The sequence below is a fragment of the Bos indicus genome, chromosome 13 (assembly GCF_029378745.1).
Source record: "Bos indicus isolate NIAB-ARS_2022 breed Sahiwal x Tharparkar chromosome 13, NIAB-ARS_B.indTharparkar_mat_pri_1.0, whole genome shotgun sequence".
In the NCBI taxonomy this organism is placed as follows: Eukaryota; Metazoa; Chordata; class Mammalia; order Artiodactyla; family Bovidae; genus Bos; species Bos indicus.
Genome location: NC_091772.1, coordinates 54,979,574 through 54,999,047, shown reverse-complemented (window position 1 = coordinate 54,999,047; position 19,474 = coordinate 54,979,574). Strand labels below are relative to the sequence as shown.

The 19,474-nt window shown below is 54.1% G+C and overlaps 3 protein-coding genes and 1 long non-coding RNA gene across 5 annotated transcripts in view; 2 read left to right on the top strand and 2 right to left on the bottom strand.

Moving 5' to 3' along the window:
* Window positions 1-4,668, top strand: part of OSBPL2 (oxysterol binding protein like 2) — a 36,416-nt gene extending 31,748 nt beyond the window's left edge. For both annotated transcript variants that reach the window (XM_019972086.2, XM_070801335.1), the window contains exons 11-14: window positions 1,131-1,259; window positions 2,454-2,577; window positions 3,122-3,212; window positions 3,459-4,668. In XM_019972086.2, coding sequence (XP_019827645.1) covers window positions 1,131-1,259; window positions 2,454-2,577; window positions 3,122-3,212; window positions 3,459-3,561 — 447 coding nt within the window. In that variant the 3' untranslated portion in view covers window positions 3,562-4,668. The remainder of the gene's footprint in view (window positions 1-1,130; window positions 1,260-2,453; window positions 2,578-3,121; window positions 3,213-3,458) is intronic.
* Window positions 4,669-11,193: 6,525 nt separating this feature from the next.
* On the bottom strand, window positions 11,194-12,376 carry LOC139186535 (uncharacterized). Its single transcript, XR_011570126.1, has 2 exons — window positions 12,249-12,376; window positions 11,194-11,621 (listed from the first exon to the last, which is right to left on the bottom strand). It is a non-coding gene; the product is annotated as an uncharacterized lncRNA (long non-coding RNA).
* Window positions 12,377-12,541: 165 nt separating this feature from the next.
* Window positions 12,542-18,339, top strand: ADRM1 (ADRM1 26S proteasome ubiquitin receptor). Its single transcript, XM_019972084.2, has 10 exons — window positions 12,542-12,662; window positions 13,380-13,593; window positions 14,237-14,353; window positions 15,709-15,832; window positions 16,172-16,258; window positions 16,813-16,894; window positions 17,120-17,352; window positions 17,500-17,657; window positions 17,804-17,906; window positions 18,109-18,339. Exons 2-10 carry the CDS (start codon window positions 13,381-13,383, stop codon window positions 18,213-18,215), a joined length of 1,224 nt encoding a protein of 407 aa, XP_019827643.1. The 5' UTR covers window positions 12,542-12,662; window position 13,380; the 3' UTR covers window positions 18,216-18,339.
* Window positions 18,340-18,496: 157 nt separating this feature from the next.
* LAMA5 (laminin subunit alpha 5) overlaps window positions 18,497-19,474 on the bottom strand; it is a 51,635-nt gene continuing 50,657 nt past the window's right edge. The window contains exons 79-80 of the mRNA XM_070801334.1: window positions 19,178-19,297; window positions 18,497-19,037 (exon numbers count right to left, since the gene is read on the bottom strand). Of these exons, the coding sequence (XP_070657435.1) occupies window positions 18,910-19,037; window positions 19,178-19,297 (248 nt within the window). The 3' untranslated portion in view covers window positions 18,497-18,909. The remainder of the gene's footprint in view (window positions 19,038-19,177; window positions 19,298-19,474) is intronic.

Below are 19,474 nucleotides of genomic sequence, written 5' to 3'. Positions count from 1 at the left end.
TTCTGGATGGCCAGGTGCTGGGGTGCCTCTACCCACCCCTCTACCTGGCAGAATCAGAGGGTGCCTCCATTTCCTTCTGGATATTTCTTGATACCTCTCCTGTCCCCGCACCTTGTTAGCTGAGACCCAGTAGATAAGCAAGTGGATGTCCTTTCTGCATTTCTAGTTCTGAGTTCCAGGTGATAAAATCCAATACTGATTGTCTTAAGACTAGTTCTTCTTGAGCCTAAGACTAGAGGCAATAGTTCAAGAGAGGTGTCGTGTTTTTCTAGATGATAAATTAGAATGTACCAAACCTGAGGTGTTCAGTATCTGTTTAACAGAATATTCAACTTCTGCTGAGATTGTTATTGTTTCTTGTTTTGTTTTGGGCCAAGCCACTAGGCATGTGGCGTCTGGGAACTCAGTTCCCTGACCAGGGGTCACACCTGTGCCCCCTGTAGGGGAGGCTCAGAGTCTTAGCCACTGGACTGCCTGGGACGTCCCTGTTGGTTTTTATGTTGTAATATTTCACAGGTTCTATTAGACATCTTTTCTAAAAATACTCCTTTAAACTAAAAAAAAAAAAAAGTAAAGTTCCATTTGAAGACCATAGAGCAGATGTTAAATCTGTTTGCTGACATGTTTAGTGCGTTTGCTTGGCTGTGTTGCCCCTCGGGGTGACGTCCCAAGGAGGGAGCATTTCGTGGGGGTGCAGACCGCTGCCCTGTGTCTTCACTTAGCTTCTGGCACCACACCGCGTAACCCGCAGGCGGGGAAGACTGCCAGGCTGTGCTCGTTGTAATTAAGTATCTCCCTCACAGCTAACTAAAAGCCACTCTTCTTCTCCAGGTCCCACTGCTTTTGAAAAGGAAGTAGCAGTTGTACTTTTCTATTGAGATGTGACCCCAAGTGAGAGCTTAGTCTAGAGACGCTGAGACACCCTGAAGTCACCACACGTGCAGAAGGGCAGCGTTGGGGTAGAGGACCACTTGGGGGCGCCCTTGGCTACCTGAGGAGGTGTCGCCCCATCCAATCACACTCAGGAGGCCACATGGGCCCCCCTACCAGGAGCGTGGTGCCTGCTGCCCTCTCGGGGGCTTGGGAGGGTCTGCCAGGGCTCCGGGGGCAGTGGGTGCTGTGTCTTTCAGGACGACGGCCCTGAGAAGGCTGATTGCGATGTAGCGGACAGTGTGCCCGAGTCTCAGGAGACGGTGCAGGTCATTCCAGGCAGCAAGCTACTCTGGAGAGTCAATACCCGGCCCCCCAACTCCGCTCAGGTCTGTGCCCCCGGCCCTAGCCAGGCCCCCAGTCATCCTGTCACCCTCGGGGCTCCCTGCCCTCCGAGCCCTATGACCCCCACCCTCCAGCACTCAGCTCAGGCATCCACACACACCTCAGGACCTGGTTACACTGCGAACCCTCAGTGTCTACACCAGCTGTGTCTGACCGAAAGGGTTTCCAAACCAGTTTCGAGAGAGAATTTTTTGACTTGTCAATTTCAGTCCTTAAATGCGTTTCGATATTTGTTTTGGAAAATTGCACTTATAATTTTGTTACCTATGGTAAAATTATTATATTACATACAGTAATGTTTATATAAAATAATTATATGATAAATACATAGTAAATTTCATTTTACTATATTATAATTTTATATTATTTATATATAAAATATATATACAGTGTATCATAGATTTTTAAAAAATTTTTGTTACATCCTTTAAGCAAAGCCACAGCCTGTGCAAAATAAAGGAAACAAACATTCAGTGATAAATAGATTATCTCAGCACAGCCACGACTGCAGTTTCAGTGGAATACAAATTATAAGATAATGGAGAAAAATCTGTTTAAAAAACATACACACACACACACAGTAAAAACTAGAAATCATATCCGTTTCTTTGGTTCAGTGAACATTTACTGGGTTGGAGTAGGTGGGTCCAGGTCCCTGGGAGTAGAGCCCAAGGACAGGTAGGCAAGGACCCCAACCCCACACAGCAGAGTGACCTGTCTAATGGGCTGGAGGCGGGCCTCCTGGGGACACGGGTACATGGAGCAAGGACTAGGGAGCCAGGGCCATTGGCCGTAGGGCCGCATTTGGGCCAGGGAGCAGCCAGGATCCAATCTCCTCTCTTACTGTGCATGACATGGGGAACCGTGGGGTCATTTGAGGAACCAGGGGCCCCTCCAGCCACTTGTGGAGATAGGCTTCGGGGCCAGAGCAGAAGTGGCCAGAGGGAGGCAAGTCCCCAGGTCTGGGTATCAGGAGGCGGCAGACCCCACCACAAAGGGGTTGAGATAGAGATTCTTCTCAGACCCCTGGGGCATGAGGAGACAGACGTGCAGGTCGGATGTCACAGTGAGAATCTGGGTGCCTCCTGTGGGGGTGGAGAGGATGAGCCCCCTAGGAGACCCAGGCAAGTGTGGAAAAGAGTATCATTTATAGTAACGACTCTGTGCCTGCCCCGCAGATGTACAACTTCACTAGCTTCACGGTGAGTCTCAATGAACTAGAGACGGGCATGGAGAAGATCCTGGCCCCCACCGACTGCCGGCTACGCCCTGACATCCGCGGCATGGAGAATGGCAACATGGGTGCGTGTTCGCATTGGGGGCTGACTGGGCGCCCAGCCCTGGCCACGCGGGTGGTGCAGGGAAGGAACGTATCCCTGTTAACTGAACACACGTCATATCTTCTCGACGTGCTTCTCAAACCATCTGTGGGCAAGAGTTGTAAAGCTTCTAGTTTGCTGCAGGCCACTTCTTTTATAAATAAAATAAGATTAAGTTACTAGAAAAATGAAATGAAAGAGAATATATACAAAATGTTATACAAGTCCCCGATTTTCTTACTAGGTTCAACAGACAGTAAGGTTACATTTCAGAAGCTGTTATTTGAAAGTCTCTGGTGTGGAGGGTCCCCCCTGTGCCTTTCCTACCCCACGGCCCCTCTGTGGGCCGCTGGCTGCCCTGGGGTCTGGGCCTGGCCATGGGCTTGGGTCTGGTTTCCCACACACTTACTGCCTATGGTTCCCACCTGGGGTTGGGTGGGGGGTGTGTGGGGTGTCCCTCATCCACTTTCTCAGCCTCACCTCTGCCTGTCACCCTGGTCCCTGACCTGCCCCGTGCTTGCACCTAGATCTGGCAAGCCAGGAGAAGGAGCGGCTGGAGGAGAAGCAGAGGGAGGCCCGGAGGGAGCGGGCCCGGGAGGAGGCTGAGTGGCAGACGCGGTGAGGCACCCGGCGGCCATGGGGATGGGGCGGGGGAGGCACAGACCCACCCACCTGGGGGCAGTGAGGAGGGGCTGCAGGCCCTCCTGGGGCTGAGCAGAAGCTACCCTGTGTCCCACGAGTCAGCGGCTTACAGCCTGGGCTGCACGTGAGATGACATGCAAGGTGACAGTGCTGACTGGAGGGGCCACGATCCCAAGTGGAGAACAGTCCACTGGCCTCCTGACCGCCTGCTCTGTGTCGCAGGTGGTTTCACCGAGGCAGTAACCCGTACACTGGGACCCCCGACTGGCTGTACGCAGGGGGCTACTTCGAGCGGGATTTCTCAGGCTGCCCCGACATCTACTGAGAGGCCGGACTGGCCCCCAGACCTGGAGACCCAGAGGCTGGACTCCGTCAAGCGGCTGCTCTGAGCTTCTGCCACGGCAGAAACCAGCTTTTCTCATGACTGTTCATGGAGATCGCATCGTCCCTGGTTGAGGATTTAATTCTAATTAACTTTTGATTGCCAAACATTTTACTACTGTTGCAGCCTCTTCATAAAACTTCCCTTGGGATCATCATGTTTCCATTAAGGTTTGAGAAGGAACAGTCTTTACAGTTCCCTTTATGTGACAGGACAAGCTGGGCTGGCGTAGAGTACAGCACCCTCTTCATTACAAAAAGTTATAAATAAAGGAAGTAATGGGAAGGGTCCATATTCCTCTTCGTAATGCAGTGGCAAAGGGTTTCTGAAAGTATTTTAAAACTGAACCAGTAACAGGAAAAGATGGATCTTGAGAAAAGTCCCACCAGGAGCCTTATACAGGCCAGGAATTGCTTTCTAGATCACGGTAACACAGAAGTGGAGGTTTTCAAAGCAGCCGATTGAATGAAATGAAAAGTTGTCAGAGTTTGTATTTTTTATCAATCTTCAATAATGTAAAGATTACTTTGAAAATATTTAAGTTCAAACTACTTGAATAATACTTTGCTGAAGAGCAAGATAGGCATTAATCACCACTTTACACTGTCCAAAATGAAGCATTACCATGACAACGAGGGTGGCCAGAAACTCTGACCAGTCGTTCCCAGATGGCGCCCAGCCCTCTGGTCCCTGGGGCTCCCCCTCGCTGCAAGCCACGCCCTCACACAGAGTGAGTCCTGCACGCACGACAGTCGACCTGTCCCTGTCATGCATGTGTGACCCGCCTCGGGGGTGTCCTCACCACTGTGCGTGTCCGCCTCCGCACACATCTACACCCTGTGACTGTTCACTTTCTGTAGAGGTGCCAACACCACTGGCCGTGGCAGAGCTCTTTGATTCGAAGACAATCTGCCGTGTGCACACATGCACAAGCGCATGCATGCACACACACGCAGCTGTACACAGTGTGGGTTCTCAGCAGGAGGGTGTCGGCATTGTGTGTCCTGGCTTCAAAACCACATTTGTAATTAAAACACTTTTAAAAGTGAACCCTTGTTCTGAAGGCTTGATTCTGTAGCTTTGGAAACTGGAGGCATGATGCCACGGTCGAGTTCCAGGGCATCTGCCTGGCGGGACCCAGGCCGGGTCCCCGGAACCTGCAGAGGCCCCCAGACCACACAGAGGCCCCAGGCGTGTGTGGTCTCAGGTTCTGCAGAGAGGAGGTGCTGACACACCTGGTCATTAGCATTGGGAGTCCTGTGCCCCTGGTGGCGGCCGGCAACGGAAACAAACTGCTTCTCCGGGGAATGTAAGGCTGGGGGACCCGGGGCACGTTTAGAGCAGTGGTGTCGAGGGCAATTTGACAGCTTTCACGGATTGTCCTGTTTCTCACCACTCCAGTAATTTTCTGCAAGGTCTGCATCTCTGAGAACTTCCCTGCAGGCTCAGACGGTAAAGGATCTGCCTGCAGTGTAGGAGACCCAGGTTCAGTCCCTGGGTCAGGAGGATCCTCTGGAGAAGGGAGTGGCAACCCACTTCGGTATTCTTGCCTGGAGAATCCCATGGACAGAGGAGCCTGGCAGGCTACACAGTCTGTGGGGCCGCACAGAGTCGGACATGACCGTGCAACCGACACTTTCATCTGCATCCCTGAGTCTTCCCCGAGGTCAGATCCCATAGCGTAGTCCCCACCACCACTTCCTTCAAGCCTGACTCAAGTGGAAGGAGAAAGGGCAGGATGGCCTGGGACCAGAAAGCATGGGCGGCATGAGTTTTCAACACGCACCAGAGCTGCCCATCAGCTTGGCCACCGTGATGCACTGGGACGTCAGGGGTCTTTCTTTAATAACAGTGTTTCCGTGGGATTTGCTTTTTAGAGACGACCTCCCATGACTGGTGTGTGGGAGGCGTGGCCTTGTAGAGGGCCCCCAGTGTGTGATCGTGGCTTGGATGGAGGGCCTGGGTGGTTTTCAGAGCAGCCTTATAACTTGGAATGTCCTTGTGGGATGAAAAGTAGGACCCACTTCACCCAAAGACCTTCAGGCTTTGATTCCACTCCCTCTGAAGGTTCAGTTCTGTGTCTGTTGATTCAGTGAACTTTCTGAGAGCCACTGGGGAGCCGGCCATGCAGGCGACATGGTGGCCGATGGACCTGCGGCACACACACTGGAGCTGGCTGGGCTTCTCAGGCCATCTAGGGCTGGGGCCAATGCAGTGTCTGGGTCCCTGAGCCGCACAGGCTGGTCCCTTCCGGGTTGGGTGCTGCTCTCCCTGGTGGGGTCAAGGGTCAGGGCCGCCCCAGCACTGGCAGGCTCCTCACTGGGTGTGGCCCCCAGTCACAGGAAGGCATCAGAGGAGCGGGCCCAGCCCTCATAGGCTGTGCCGTGTGTGGCCACTGCAGGCTTCCGTGAAGGCCAGGCCCCTCCACCCCACAGTGCGGTGGCTCCACAAGGGGAAAACGAAGGTGCCGGGCCGACCTCTGCTCCTTCATAGGCTCACAGGTCTGTGCAGGGCATTGGCCACACATGACCAGGTGTCATCACAGCCTCCCCAGGCAAACGGAGCTGGCAATGGCACCAGCAGGGTCCCGAGCATCAGCTCTGACTGTGTTCTCAGCAGTATCTCCCTTTCAGACCTTGTCCCCAGAGGTGATGCTGGGGCTCCTGAAAGGATCCTCCTGCTCGACACTCGGGGAGAAGCACCTAGCCCAACGCTGACGGCCTCTAGGTGTGCGGACACTCCTTGCTGATGCTGCCGGCCACCTGTTGCAGTGATTGTGGAGGTGTCCAGCCAGAGGCGTCGCCATCCTTGTCAGGCCCTGAGGCCAGGAAATCAGAATGAGAGAAAGGCCCAGAATCTTTCAGCCAGCCAGCCCCTCAGGTTGCCGCGGCAGGTGGCTTTCTTTCAGGACACCTGCTCCTGGGAGAACAAGTTCGCCTCGAGCATCCACCAGGAAGACATCATTTACAATCCTAATGTTAAGTCACTTCAGTCCTGTCTGACACTTTGCGACCCTATGGACACAGGAGTCTGCGAGGCTCCTCTGTCCATGTGGTTCTTCAGACGAGAATTCTGGAGTGGGTTGCCATTTACAATGCTAACAAGCTTTCAAAAATCAGAAGTGAGGATAGCTCTCGCATCCTGTCGACCCTTGTGCCAGGAGGGAAGGCGTGGCTCAGTGAAGCCTTGTGCCCTGAGGAGAGCTGTCAGTCTCACAGGAGAGTCCAGTCAACAGAAAGTTCCTGCTGGACCTGGTTTCATCTTCTGAAGGACCTTCCTGTGTCCAAAGTGGGCATGAAGATCAGGTCCCTTGACAGAAGGGCCTGTAACCCGCTGCAGGACATTAGGCGGCCTTTCCTTCGATCTTCGTCATCTTTGGGCTTCACTATCCTGTGTTCTCAGCATAAGGGTTTCACAAAGTGAAGACACCATTTCAAAATCTCCTGGTACAAGTTTCCTGGACAGTCAGCCTTTGACTGGAGGCCCTGTTCCTCTCCCTGTCTGAACTGGCTGTCCTGGACCAGAGGCTTGGTGAAGGGCTCCCTGGTCTCTGCAGAGGGCGACAACACATAGACAGGGTCCTCCCTCCATCGCTGCAGGAACAGTTCATCCCATCCGTGCAGCAGGAAAAGGTCAGGCAAGAAACACGTAATGAAGTGGCTTTATTGTCATAATTTTATAATATGTAGTAACTGTCAGCGTTCGTCCATGTAAACGGAACCAGTCATTCGCAGATTTGGGGGAGGACTGGACAGGTCAGCGGAGATAGATGTTAAACCCTGGTTTTGAGTAGAGTTCGTCGCAAAGGGCGGCAGCTGACATTTGTTTTGGACTGAACACTTCTTCACTGTCTGCTGCTCTGGCCTCTCTGGAAAGGACTGCAAATTGGCTGTGGATGTGTCCTGGAGACTAGGCGACAGATGTTTGGACTGTAGTCCTGTAGGACTGGCCCAGCAAACAGATTGTCTCAGAAAACTGCTTGTTACAGTGAAGAGGGGGCTAAGGGGCACGCAAGAGGGAGGAAGGGGTGTGGGTTCTCCGGGGGCTGGAGCCCATTGCCAGAAGCAATGAAATACCCAGAACACAGTGTCAGCCAGCTTGACTTGGCGGTCCCTGTGCCCGACCGCTGCTCGAGGTGCCCAGTGGCTGTGTGCTTTCCAGAAGGGTGAGCTATCCAGTAGCGACAAGAGTTCCGGGCAGAGGGACAGACTGTTCATGCAACTTTAATGCCCTGGGAATGCCCAGGTACATAGATGTGGGGCCGCCACCATGGCCACCGTGTCTGACAATGGGGACCACAGAGCACCCAGGGCTGCCAGAGCCTGAGCCTGGTGTCCTGGGTGCTTAACCCCCAAAATTACCATCTGGTCCCGCCCACTGAGGAGGAAGAGGGGGTGCAGGAAGACGGGCTTGCCTGGGGCTTCAGAGCAGGTGAGTGGAAGAAGTGGAATTCAGACCTTGATACACAGTGACACTCAGCCTCGGGTACAGTTGACACGCCATCGTGTAACCATCATCACTATCGACATACACAGTTTAATGGCAAGCTTCAAGAGAGGAGGACGGTCTTTTCAACACATGGTGCTGGGAAACTGGACAATCATATGCAAAAGAATGGAGTTGACCCTGACCTCACACCATTTACAAAAATTAGAATGTATCAAAGGTCTAGATGTGAGACCTAAACAATAAATTCTTAGAAGAAAAGATAGAACACAAAGCTCACAACTTTGGATGTGGCAATTATTTCTTGGCTATAACACCAAAGACACAGGCAACAAGAGAAGAAAAATAAGCAAGTTGTACTTCATGAAAATTTAAACATATTTTGTGCATCAGACACTAGCATCAGAGTAAAAAGGCAACCCAAAGAGTGGGAGAAAATATTTGCAAATCAAACATCTGATAACAGATTAATATCTAGAATATACAGAGACCTCCTAAAACTCAGTAACAACAAAAAAAGCTGATTCAAAAATAGGCAAGGACTTGAATAAACATTTTTCCAAAGAAGATAAACAGATGGCCAATAAGCATGTGAAAACATGTTCAACATCACTAATACTGGAGAAATGAAAAACAAAGCTGCAATGAGATACCACACCCATTAGGATGGCCAGTATATAAAAAAAACCAAAACATCCAGAAAACAAGTTTGGGCAAGAATGTGGGGAAACAGGAAGATTTGTGCACTGTTAGTAGGAATAAAATGGTACAGCCACTGTGGCAAACAGTATGGCAGTTCCTCAAAAAATTAAAAATAGAATTACCATATGATCCAGCAATTCCATTCTGAGTATTTACCCCTAAAGAACTGAAAGCAGGGCCTTGAAGTGATGTTTGTTCGGTCATGTTTGTGTGTGCTTAGTCACTCTAGTCGTATCTGACACTTTGCGACCCCACGGACTGCAGCCTGCAGTCTGTCCATGGGATTTCCCAGGCAAGAATACGGGAATGGGTTGCCATTCCCTTCTCCAGGGGATCTTCCTGACCCAGGGATTAAACCAGGGTCTCTCATGTCTCCTGCATTGGGAGGCAGGATCTTTACCACGAGCTACACCCGGGAAGTCATGTTCACAACAGCATTATTCACAATAGCTGAGGCGTGGAAATAACCCAAGCATCCCTGCACTGATGAACGCATAAGCAAAATGTGGTGTAGACATACTTACAGCGGAAGATTACTCAGCCTTAGGAAGGGGATTCTGACACATGCTGCAACATGGATGAAACCCGAGGACATTATGCTGAGTGAAAAAAGCCAGTCACACAAAAGACAAGTACTGTATAATTTGATAGGTGCCAAGAGCAGTCAAATTCATACTGACAGAAAGTAGAATGGTGGTGGGTTGGGGGAAGAGGGCGATGGGGAGTCGGTGTCTAATGAGATGGAGTTTCAGTTTTCCCCGATGAGAAGTTTGAAGATGGATGGTGGTGATAGCTGCACAGCGTTATGAATGTACTTACGACCACTGAACTCAACACTTAAAGAGCGATTAGGACGGTAAACTTTCTGTTATGTGCCATTTTACCATAATAAAAAACTGGAAAAAAAATCAGTGGTTGCTAGGGATTAAGCAAGAGGGAGGGACGGACAGGGAGAGGACATCAGCTTTTCAGGGTGGTGAGCATGCTCTGTGTGATACTGTAAAGATGCACATACGTCGCTAAGCATTTGTCTGAACATGTGGATGTATGACGGAGCGTGAACTCTGATATAAACTCTGGACTCGGTGACGTGATGTGTCCACATATGAGTATGTGCTAAATTGCTTCAATCGTGTCTGACTCTTTGCGATCCTATGGATTGTAGCCCTCCAGGCTCTTCTGTCCATGGGCTTCTCCAGGCAAGAATACTGGAGTGGGTTGCCATTTCCTTCTCCAGCGTTTGAGCATGGATTGTAGCAAACACACAGCTCTGGTGGGGGATGTGGGTGGTGGCGGGGCTGTTGGACGGGGTGTGTGGGAACTCTGTACTTTCTGTTCAGTTTTGGTGTGCACATAAAATTGCCCTAAAAAAGAAAATCTATAATTAAAGAAAAAGAAAACAACAACAAAAGCCACCTGCCAAACGGTTTTTTTAAGTGGCTGGGCCATTTTGTATTTCCAGCACCAAAGACTCCCCAGCACTTAGTACTGTCGCTTTTCCTTTTTTAAGCCATTCTAATCCATGTGTTTTAATTTGCATTTCCCTTATGAATAATGCTGTGCACCATCCTTTCCTGCACATCAGGCCATCTGTACACCCTCCTTAGGAGGTGTCTGGGCACTTCTTCGCCAGCTTCCTTGTCGAGCCTCCCTGCGCCCACAGTCACTGCAGCCCTTGCCTTTCACCTGGGGGAGGTGCCGAGGCTCAGAGCAAGGGACTGGGTTTGCTTTTTCTGCTGTGGGGCCCAGTTCACAGAGTCCATACTGGGGTGGAGGGTCGGGGGTAGGGGGCACATGGACTGGCCTCCACAATGGCCATCTACCGGTAGCTTGTCTCCTTACTGGTTTTTCACAGAAACCAGTGAAAATGTATAAAGCTTTCTCTTTTGAGCCTCCCAGGACACAAGCTCCCTTGGTTTGGGATAAGGAAGTGCTCATTTGAGGCCCCACCGCAGTCACTGCCCAGAAGGGTCTTCAGGTTCTAGAAAGTTGCTTTCCCTATGGCCCCTGCTGGCCGCTTTTGAGCTTCCCAAGACTTTGGACAGTGACCCCTGCCTGCCAGTCCCTCCTCAGGGAAGCCAGGTGGTTTTCTTACTGTCTTCTTCCTGGTTTCACAGAGTGCGCGGGATGGTACTGTTGCGGGTGTCGTGACCCCAGTCACAGGCCACTGAATTTCTTCACGGGTCTCTGTTCCCGTCACTTTGGTCTCTGGAACTCTTTAGACTCTCAAAAACTATCAAGGATCCCCATAGAGCTTTTGCATACATGGGTTTTATCTATGGATATTTACCATATTAGAAATTTTAAATATTAATTAAAAAACACATTTCTTATCAACATAAATATTTTAAAATGAAAACCAGCTCTATTTTTCCAAACCAAAAAAAAAAAAAAAAAAAAATAGAGACTCTTTAGATCACAAAGCAATCGGTACAGAACTTGTGGTGTTTTATCCATCAGAATGTTACACAGGAGGTCAACATGGATACATCTCAAAACAATGTTGAATAAAAGAAGTTTTCACTTTTATACCTTTTAAAAAAAAAAGCTTAAAAATGGATTTTACGTATTCATGATGGTTGTGGTTTAGTCGCTAAGTGGTGGCGAGCTCTTGTGAGACGGCATGGACGACTGTAGCCCGCCAGGTTCCTCTGTGGTGGTGGTGGTAGGGGCTAGCTAAGTCGTGTCCTGCTCTTGCAACCCCATTGACTGTAACCTGCCAGGCTGCTCTATCCATGGGATTCTTTAGGCAAGAATACTGGGCTGGGTTGCCGTTTCCTTCTCCAGCGGATCTTCCGGAGCCAGGAATCAAACCCAGGTTTCCTGCATTGCAGGCAGATTCTTTACCAACGGAGCTACAAGGGAAGCAGATTTCTCTGGGTTGATGGTAAATCAAGCGGGCATGGAGGTGGCCACACAGTTGAGGATGGCCCTGCCTCTGGAGCGGGGAGTCACACATCATGTGTAGCATGGGCTCCAGGTGTGTGTGCTGCTCTGCAGAAACTACAAAGTGTAAGTGAAGGGGAGTAAAGGAATGGGAAGGCCGCGCTTCCGCTCCCCTCCTCCAGTGTGTGCAGGACAGCTGATTTCATTCGGTTCAGACTGCACACACCACACACCAGACAAGGAATGAAGGCGCAGCCTTGTCGGCAGATTATAGGGGGTCTGGGGAGGATGGGGAAACAGTCACGCCGTCACTGTTTTGGGGGTTGGGGGACCCCCAGGGCACAGGGAGGATGGAGGATAGTTCTCAAGAGGGTCTGGGGGCGCAGGGCAGCGGCGTTGTGCGTCGCACGGGCTCCCAGGAGACCACCGCTCGTCGGGAGGACGCTGGGCCCACGCACCTGAGTCCAGGGCTGCAGTCACCTTCCCCCAGGGACTCGAAGACACCGCACGGCCCCGCCGTCCTATGACATCCCTCCCCCAAGCCGGCGACTACTTCCCCAGGTCTAGGAACCTGGCGTCCCGCACGGTCAGCACACCTGAGACACCTTGCCCCGCGCCCCGCAGGGGCCCCCGCCCGGTTCGCGGTCCCAGATCCAACGCCAGCTGCTCGGCCTGCGACCGCTTCGCCGTTCCCGACGTCGCCGCCAGGGGCCGCCGCCGCGCCCCTATGACACAGCAACAATAGGGGCCGCTCTGGCCCGCGGGCCCCCGGCCCGCGCTTCCTCCGGAAGAGAGCCGCCGGCGCGGGGGCGGGCCGGTGACGAGACGGGCGGCGGCCCTCGCCAATCGCCCGCAGACTAGCGCCCGCCCCGCTCCTGACGGAGCCCAATCAGCGGCGAGAGCGGCGGGCGGGGCGGGGCGAGCGGGGTGTTCCGGCGGGGCCCGGCAGGCGCTGAGGAGGAAGAGCGAACCCGGACGGCGCCTCTCGGCGGAGTCTCGGCGCGGGCCAGGTGCGGGGTCGTCGGGGGCGGGGACGGTTATGGGGGTGGTCGGGGGCGGGGCCTGCGACGTCGGCGGTCCCCGGGCGGGCGCCGGGTCGTCTGGGGCCGCAGAGGCTGGGGGCAAGCGCGGACGGGGGCTCCCGGGCACCCCGGCCGCCGCCCCGGGCCCGCGGCGCCCGCAGCCGAGAGTGCCGGGCGGTGGGGCCTGCGGGTGGGAGCGGATCTTCACCCGCGCAAAGTCCTCGCCGGCCGCCGGGCTCGCGTTTCCCCAGGTGCTCGCTCGGGTTTTCTCTCCGAGGGGAGCTAGCCAGCCGCGCTGCAGTTTACCGGCCGTGTGTCCGGTAGCAGCGAGGTTTAGGCCGGAATCTGGCCTGCCATCCAGCGTGTTAGCGGCCTGTCTGCCCAGCTCGAGGTTTTAAATCTTTCGGAGCCGCAGGCTAATAGATTATTTAAAATGTACAGAACATGGTGTTGACGAGGGTCCCCAGCTGCCATGCGCTTTAGATGCACAGGTAAATTTCGGGGTTTGAGAAACGGGAGCAGAAGCTGAGAACCTGGCCCCGTGGGCCGGCCCACCCCGGAATGAGCTGGCCGCAGGTGTCGGGCGTCTGAGGCCTGGCCCGGCTGCGAGAGGCGCTTTCCTTCTGCTCTTCGAGCGCAGCATTGGAGGAGGACGTTAGGGTGTCCGCGGTCGTGACCGGGCCTGCGCGGTGGTGCTTCTTTTAGGATGACGACTTCAGGAGCTCTGTTTCCAAGCCTGGTGCCAGGCTCCCGTGGGTCCTCCAACAAGTATTTGGTGGAGTTTCGGGCCGGAAAAATGTCATTAAAAGGAACTACCGTCACCCCAGATAAACGGAAAGGGCTTGTGTACATTCAGCAGACGGATGACTCCCTCATTCACTTTTGCTGGAAAGACAGGACATCGGGGAACGTGGAAGATGTAAGTGTCTGGGAGTGAACCTTGTCTTGAGGACACCTACCCGCCCCCCACCCCAAAATGGTCAGGGCAGCGTGGTCTTTACAGTAGGACACCGTGCTCGGGGCTTGAAACAACTGGTTGACAGCTTGGAGTGTGTTGGTGGGGTATGTGGATCTGCTTGTGGGCTTTCTAGTCTCAACGATCATGTCCATCTCCTCTGTCACCTGTGTACGTGTAAAGCTCTGAAGATGAGGTGCCTAAGACTGGAGAAAAAGTGTAAAAATCCTGACCTTGATCACAGCCCTCTAGAAAGCTTTCTTTAGCAGTCATTTTATTCAGACAGTATAGTTTTTTTGTTAAGTTCAGGAGCAGGTCAGGGCTGACTTTTTAACTCATCTTGGAATGTTGCTCCCAAAACGTCTCTATCAAAAATCCTCCAGGAGCCGGAAACCCCCCTTCCCTGTTCAGTACCGGGCCCCTCTCCTGGCCCTCACGACCTTCCTGGGGTGCCTGTGACCCTCGTTTGTCTGCCCTGCACAGACCCTGCTGGTGAGGGGCTTGGTCTCTGTGTCCCGGGGCCTCTGCCCAGCCCGCCACACAACCCCAGGCCCGGGCCCGGCCTGTGTTCCTGGAGGTCCTGGGGCCCAGCAGTGCCTCTCTTTAGGATCTGATCATCTTCCCCGATGACTGTGAGTTCAAGCGCGTGCCACAGTGCCCCAGCGGGAGGGTCTACGTGCTCAAGTTTAAGGCAGGGTCCAAACGACTCTTCTTCTGGATGCAGGTATGCAGGTTTTGTTTACTTTTTCTCTTAAAATATTGTCATAAAATTAGGTTAGAAATTTGCTCATGGGGCCTTTGGATTTCTGTGGGTTTTTTGTTTTTTGTTTTTTGTTTTTCCCCAAAACCCCTTCATATACAAGTCATATTCCACGAAGGCAGTAATTAGGTCTGTTTTCTAATTCTATTCAGTGTATAAAATAATGGATTTGCCTGGTAGCACAGGTGCTAAAGAATCTGTCTGCAATGCAGGAGACCCAGGCTCAATGCTTAGCGTATAGTAGGTAACCAGAAAATATTGTTGTTTGAATGACCTATGTTACTTTATTTTCAAACACAATTTTTGAAAAGTGCCAGCTTGTCAGAATTAGCTGTTCTGATGGTAGAGTTTGCTTTCCCTTACCAGCTGGTGCTGACCCTGCTTGCCATGGAACCAAAAGATTCAAGAGTGTCACCGTGTGTGGGGAGTAGGGGTGCGGTGTGAGGGCGGGTTGTTGTAGTGGGCTCTGCCAGAGTCCAGAGTGTGTAGCTTGGCTTTGGGGCCCTTTCGAGGCTGGAAATCCCTGGGTCACTTACAGGAATGATTTCTGGGCCGGGTCCCATCTCTGCCTGTGATTTGCTGGTCTCCCAGTGCCCCCTCCAGGGTCATAAGCACAGACCGGAAGCCAGGGCGAACCCTGTGTGGTGGCTCTGTCTTGTGTCTTCCCTTTTGGTGTGTTCTGGGGGTCTCTGGGTGGCAGTGCACCGGTCATGGGTGCTCTGTCTCGAAGTTCTGGGGGTGCCCTCAGGGTGATGCTGCCTGATGACCCCCTGCATGCCTAAGTGCTCATCATCAGCACCCAGCTAACTCTGGAGGGCTGCAGGCCAGGGCTGGTTGGTGACAGTGGTGTGATAACAGGGTTATTTTACAGCATTACATGTGTTGAAGGATTTGAGTGTTTTGTTTTTTTTTAAACTTTGACTTGGGGTTTGATAGAAAACAGCAAAATTCGGTAAAGCAGTTATCCTTCAGTAAAAAGTAAGTTAATTAAAAAAAAGGTTTGATGACCATTTTTAAAGTCTTTATTGAATCTGTTACAATATTGCTTCCTGTTTTATATTTTGTTTTTTTTCGGCCCTGAGGCATGTGGGATCTTAGGTCCCTGACTAGGGCTTGAACCCTCACCCCCTGCAGTGGAAGGTGAAGTCCTAACCACTGGACCACCAGGGACATCCGGGATTTGTGGTTTAAGACGGTCACACAGCCTCATCCTGGAGGATAGGGTTGCTTGTGTGCCAAGTGCTCCTAGTGCGTCAGTCTCCCCGCCTGTAAGATGGCTGGGCTGCTCAGTTGCGCCTGTTGCTGTGTCCTCCCCACAGGAGCCCAAGACGGACCAGGATGAGGAGCACTGCCGGAAAGTCAACGAGTATCTGAACAACCCGCCGATGCCCGGAGCCCTGGGGGCGAGTGGGAGCGGAGGCCACGAGCTGTCTGCGCTGGGCGGTAATGGTCACCTTCCCGGATGTGCTGTGAGGTTGGAGTCGGTTTCCGCTGACGTGGACCCTGGGTGGTGTGGGCCGGTGGCTAAGCGGAGGTGGAGGATCCAGGTTAGGAGCCCCTTGGGGCGGTTCCGGAGTTGGTCCCTGCTCCTGTCTTCAGTTGGTGACCCGTCTGTGAGCCCTATTGCACTGGCTCCTGGCAGGAGACACTCAGCGCACAGCTCAGGGTCAGCTGAGATGGGGGCCGCCCCCAGGACCTTGGTGGCGGCGGAGGGGTGGGGGCAGACCCAGCTGGAGGCCCCTGGCCACCGCAGCCCCAATCTGAGCACCTTCTGTCCTGCAGGGGAGGGTGGCCTGCAGAGCCTGCTGGGGAACATGAGCCACAGCCAACTCATGCAGCTCATCGGGCCCGCTGGCCTCGGAGGACTGGGTAACACGCCGAGGGCTTGGGCGCCTCTTAGTAACAGAGTCAGCAGCTTGCAGCTTCTCATCAGCTCTGTCAGCCATGTCTGTGTGCTGGCTTCCCTGGGCAGGGGCCTGGTTTGCCTTAGGGATTGACCTGGCACCAGGTGGGCAAGGCCTTCCAGGGCCCCCAGGGAGGACACAATTCCATATTTCAGGGGAGCACAGCTGGCAGAGGAGCAGGGCCTAAGAACATGCGACAGGGATCCTGCCTGGGCCCCCTGGTCTCCCAGGTTGGCTTGTCTGTTGGGGAAACGCTTGTTACTTTGTACTGAATTTGGACTCTGTCCTTGAACCGGGGTGCGTTGGTATTGTCATGGGATGGAGAAATGATAGATTTAGTGGGTTAAGCTGCCAGAACACGCCTGAGGAGTCCCAGCCCTGGGCCCCCGCAGACAGGCCTGCTCTGCTCCTTCCCCTGCTTGTCCCTGGGCTGTAGTGCTGGGTGGGTCTGCTCTGTGGTGGGGGAGGGGGCCTCTGGCCAGGCCTGAGTGTTGAACTGCGTGTCCTTGCTCCTTGCAGGTGGCCTGGGGGCCCTGACCGGGCCGGGCCTGGCCAGCTTACTGGGGAGCGGAGGGCCTCCAGCAAGCAGCTCTTCATCCAGGTGAGCCTTACCCCTGGCTCTCTGGTTTCACCAGGTGTTCCTCCTTCACAGAGGCTGGACATAGGAGATGCTGAAGGATGGAGTAGGCACCTGGGGAGGCCTGTCCTTTTCAAGGTTCAGACTTCTCCTAGAGACCTGGCAGCACAAGGAGGTCTGGGGCAGGATGGATGTGTTGTGGTGCCTTTGTGGGCATGTCACCCTCCAGTGTTCCCTCGCTCTCCCCAGCTCCCGGAGCCAGTCAGCAGCAGTCACCCCATCCTCCACCACCTCCTCCACTCGCGCCACCCCAGCCCCTTCCGCTCCAGCAGCTGCCTCAGCGACCAGCCCGAGCCCCGCGCCCAGCTCAGGTGACGGAGCCAGCACAGCAGCCAGCCCCGCCCAGCCCATCCAGCTCAGCGACCTGCAGAGCATCCTGGCTACCATGAGTGTGCCGGCTGGGCCGGGAGGCGGCCAACAAGGTAACACTGAGCCTCTGCCCCTGCCTCTCTCGCCTCACCTCACCTCACCACACCACGCCCGGAAGTTCCACAGCTGAGTGTCACTGTCCTCCCGCATGGGCATCCTGGCTGGCGTCCAGCCGCTGACGGCCACTGCTTGTGCCCTAGTTGACCTGGCCAGCGTGCTGACACCTGAGATCATGGCCCCCATCCTTGCCAACGCGGATGTCCAGGAGCGCCTGCTGCCCTACCTGCCATCAGGGGAGTCCCTGCCACAGACCGCAGAGGAGATCCAGAACACGCTGACCTCACCCCAGTTCCAGCAGGTAGACACATGGCCCAGGTGTCCTTCGGGAAGCTTGGTGTAGGGGACACTTGCCCGTCTGCAGCACAGCCCCTGGCATCAAGCGTCTTGGTTCCTGCGGTCCCCTTCAGCTCTCTTATGGACTCAGGTGCCTGGCTCTTCCCACAGGCCCTCGGCATGTTCAGTGCGGCCTTGGCCTCAGGGCAGCTGGGCCCCCTCATGTGCCAGTTTGGGCTGCCCGCGGAGGCTGTGGAGGCCGCCAACAAGGGTGGTAAGTACTTGCGCCCCCACCCCTCGGCCACAGGTGAGGCAGAGATTGTCTCCTTGTAGTTGAAAAGAAAGGCTTCCCCCACGTGCAGAGGATGCCTAGTCTGATGACCTGGCCTCCGGCTGGCTCTCACCTCCTGTCCCCTAGTCAGCAGTGCTGGGCCCGGGGCTGGAAAGGTCACGTCAGGCTTTTTAATGCGTTTTAGACGTGGAAGCATTTGCCAAAGCCATGCAGAATAGCGCCAGCCCCGAGCAGCAGGAGGGCGATGGGAAGGACAAGAAGGATGAAGAAGAGGACATGAGCCTGGATTAGGTTGCTGCAGCCACGAGGGCTCAACCCCCAGGTCATTTGGCCTCAGTAGTGGCGTTTGTGATCGCACCCTCTCACCTTTGCCCCAACGTGCTAATCAGTAAAAGTCTTTTCTTTTATCTGCCAACTCTGGATTGTCTGCGTGCCAGGGTGGGCTGACGGGAGTTGGGTGCAAGAAGCTCCTCTGGGCCTGGGTTCTGACTCAGAGGGACAGTCGTGCTGGGCTTGGGCCTCCAGGCCCACTGGGCTGCTTTTCTTTTTCTACATTTAAAGTCGACACTCAGTTACACAAGTTACTTTTTAATTTTTGTTTCAAGAAGCAGGGGGACCTGTGATTTACAGCTTTCCTATTATTGAATATTGGCGGAAGGGAAATTTCATAATTAAATTGAAAGATAAAAAATACAAACCCCCATTTTACAGTGTTATTTACCCTTTCCTTTAGGAAGTTTAGATATAACTTAAAACCATTCCCAGAAATAAGACTTTATTACCCATAGAATCTGGAATCTAGATAAATACACACAGACTTCATCTAAGAAGCCAGCTGAGGGTGGTGGTGTCTGCATATTGGGTGGAGGGGCTGGGGGTTCTGGGGGGCAAGACCCTGCCTGATGGGGCAGACCACCTGTGGACTCCAGAAGACCCCCTCGTGCGGCTGCTGGAGCTGTCGGCTGGGGTCCCGGGGGTGGCTGTGCTACGTGGCTGGGCAGCCGCTGGCCCCCACTGCCCCCTGCACACCCGCAGTGCGAGGCCAGGTGACAGACACCTGGTTCAGCACCAGATTCCGCATGCAGCCGTTGTAGTGAGGCCGTTTCCAGGGTTCTGAGGGAGAGGAGGAAAGGGCCCAGTTGGAGCAGAGGCTGGTGTCTCATCAGGCCTGGGCTCCCCACTCTCAACCTCAGCGCCTGGTGCCCAGGGCAGCCTTCCCCCTCCCCCTGCCCCCAGGCCGAGGCCGCACTCACCCGGCAGGCCCCCGAGATGCAGCGGCACCAGGGTGTTGGCCCAGGTGGCCGGTGCCGGGCCCTGGGTGTGGTTGCTCTGCTGGTCCACCTCCAGCCGGAGCACGTTCCCGCCTTTGGTCACTGCAAGCACAGCTTCCTTGTGGCCGGGCTGGGAGGTCTCTCACAAGCCACGGGGCCAGGGGCTGTTCACCCTGTTTCTTTGGCTTTAAGTCCCTGCCACCCTCCCCGCTGGGGGCCTGCGGCTGACCCCTGCCGAGTCAGTCCCTCCAGGCTTGACTCTGCAGCAGGTGAGGGTCA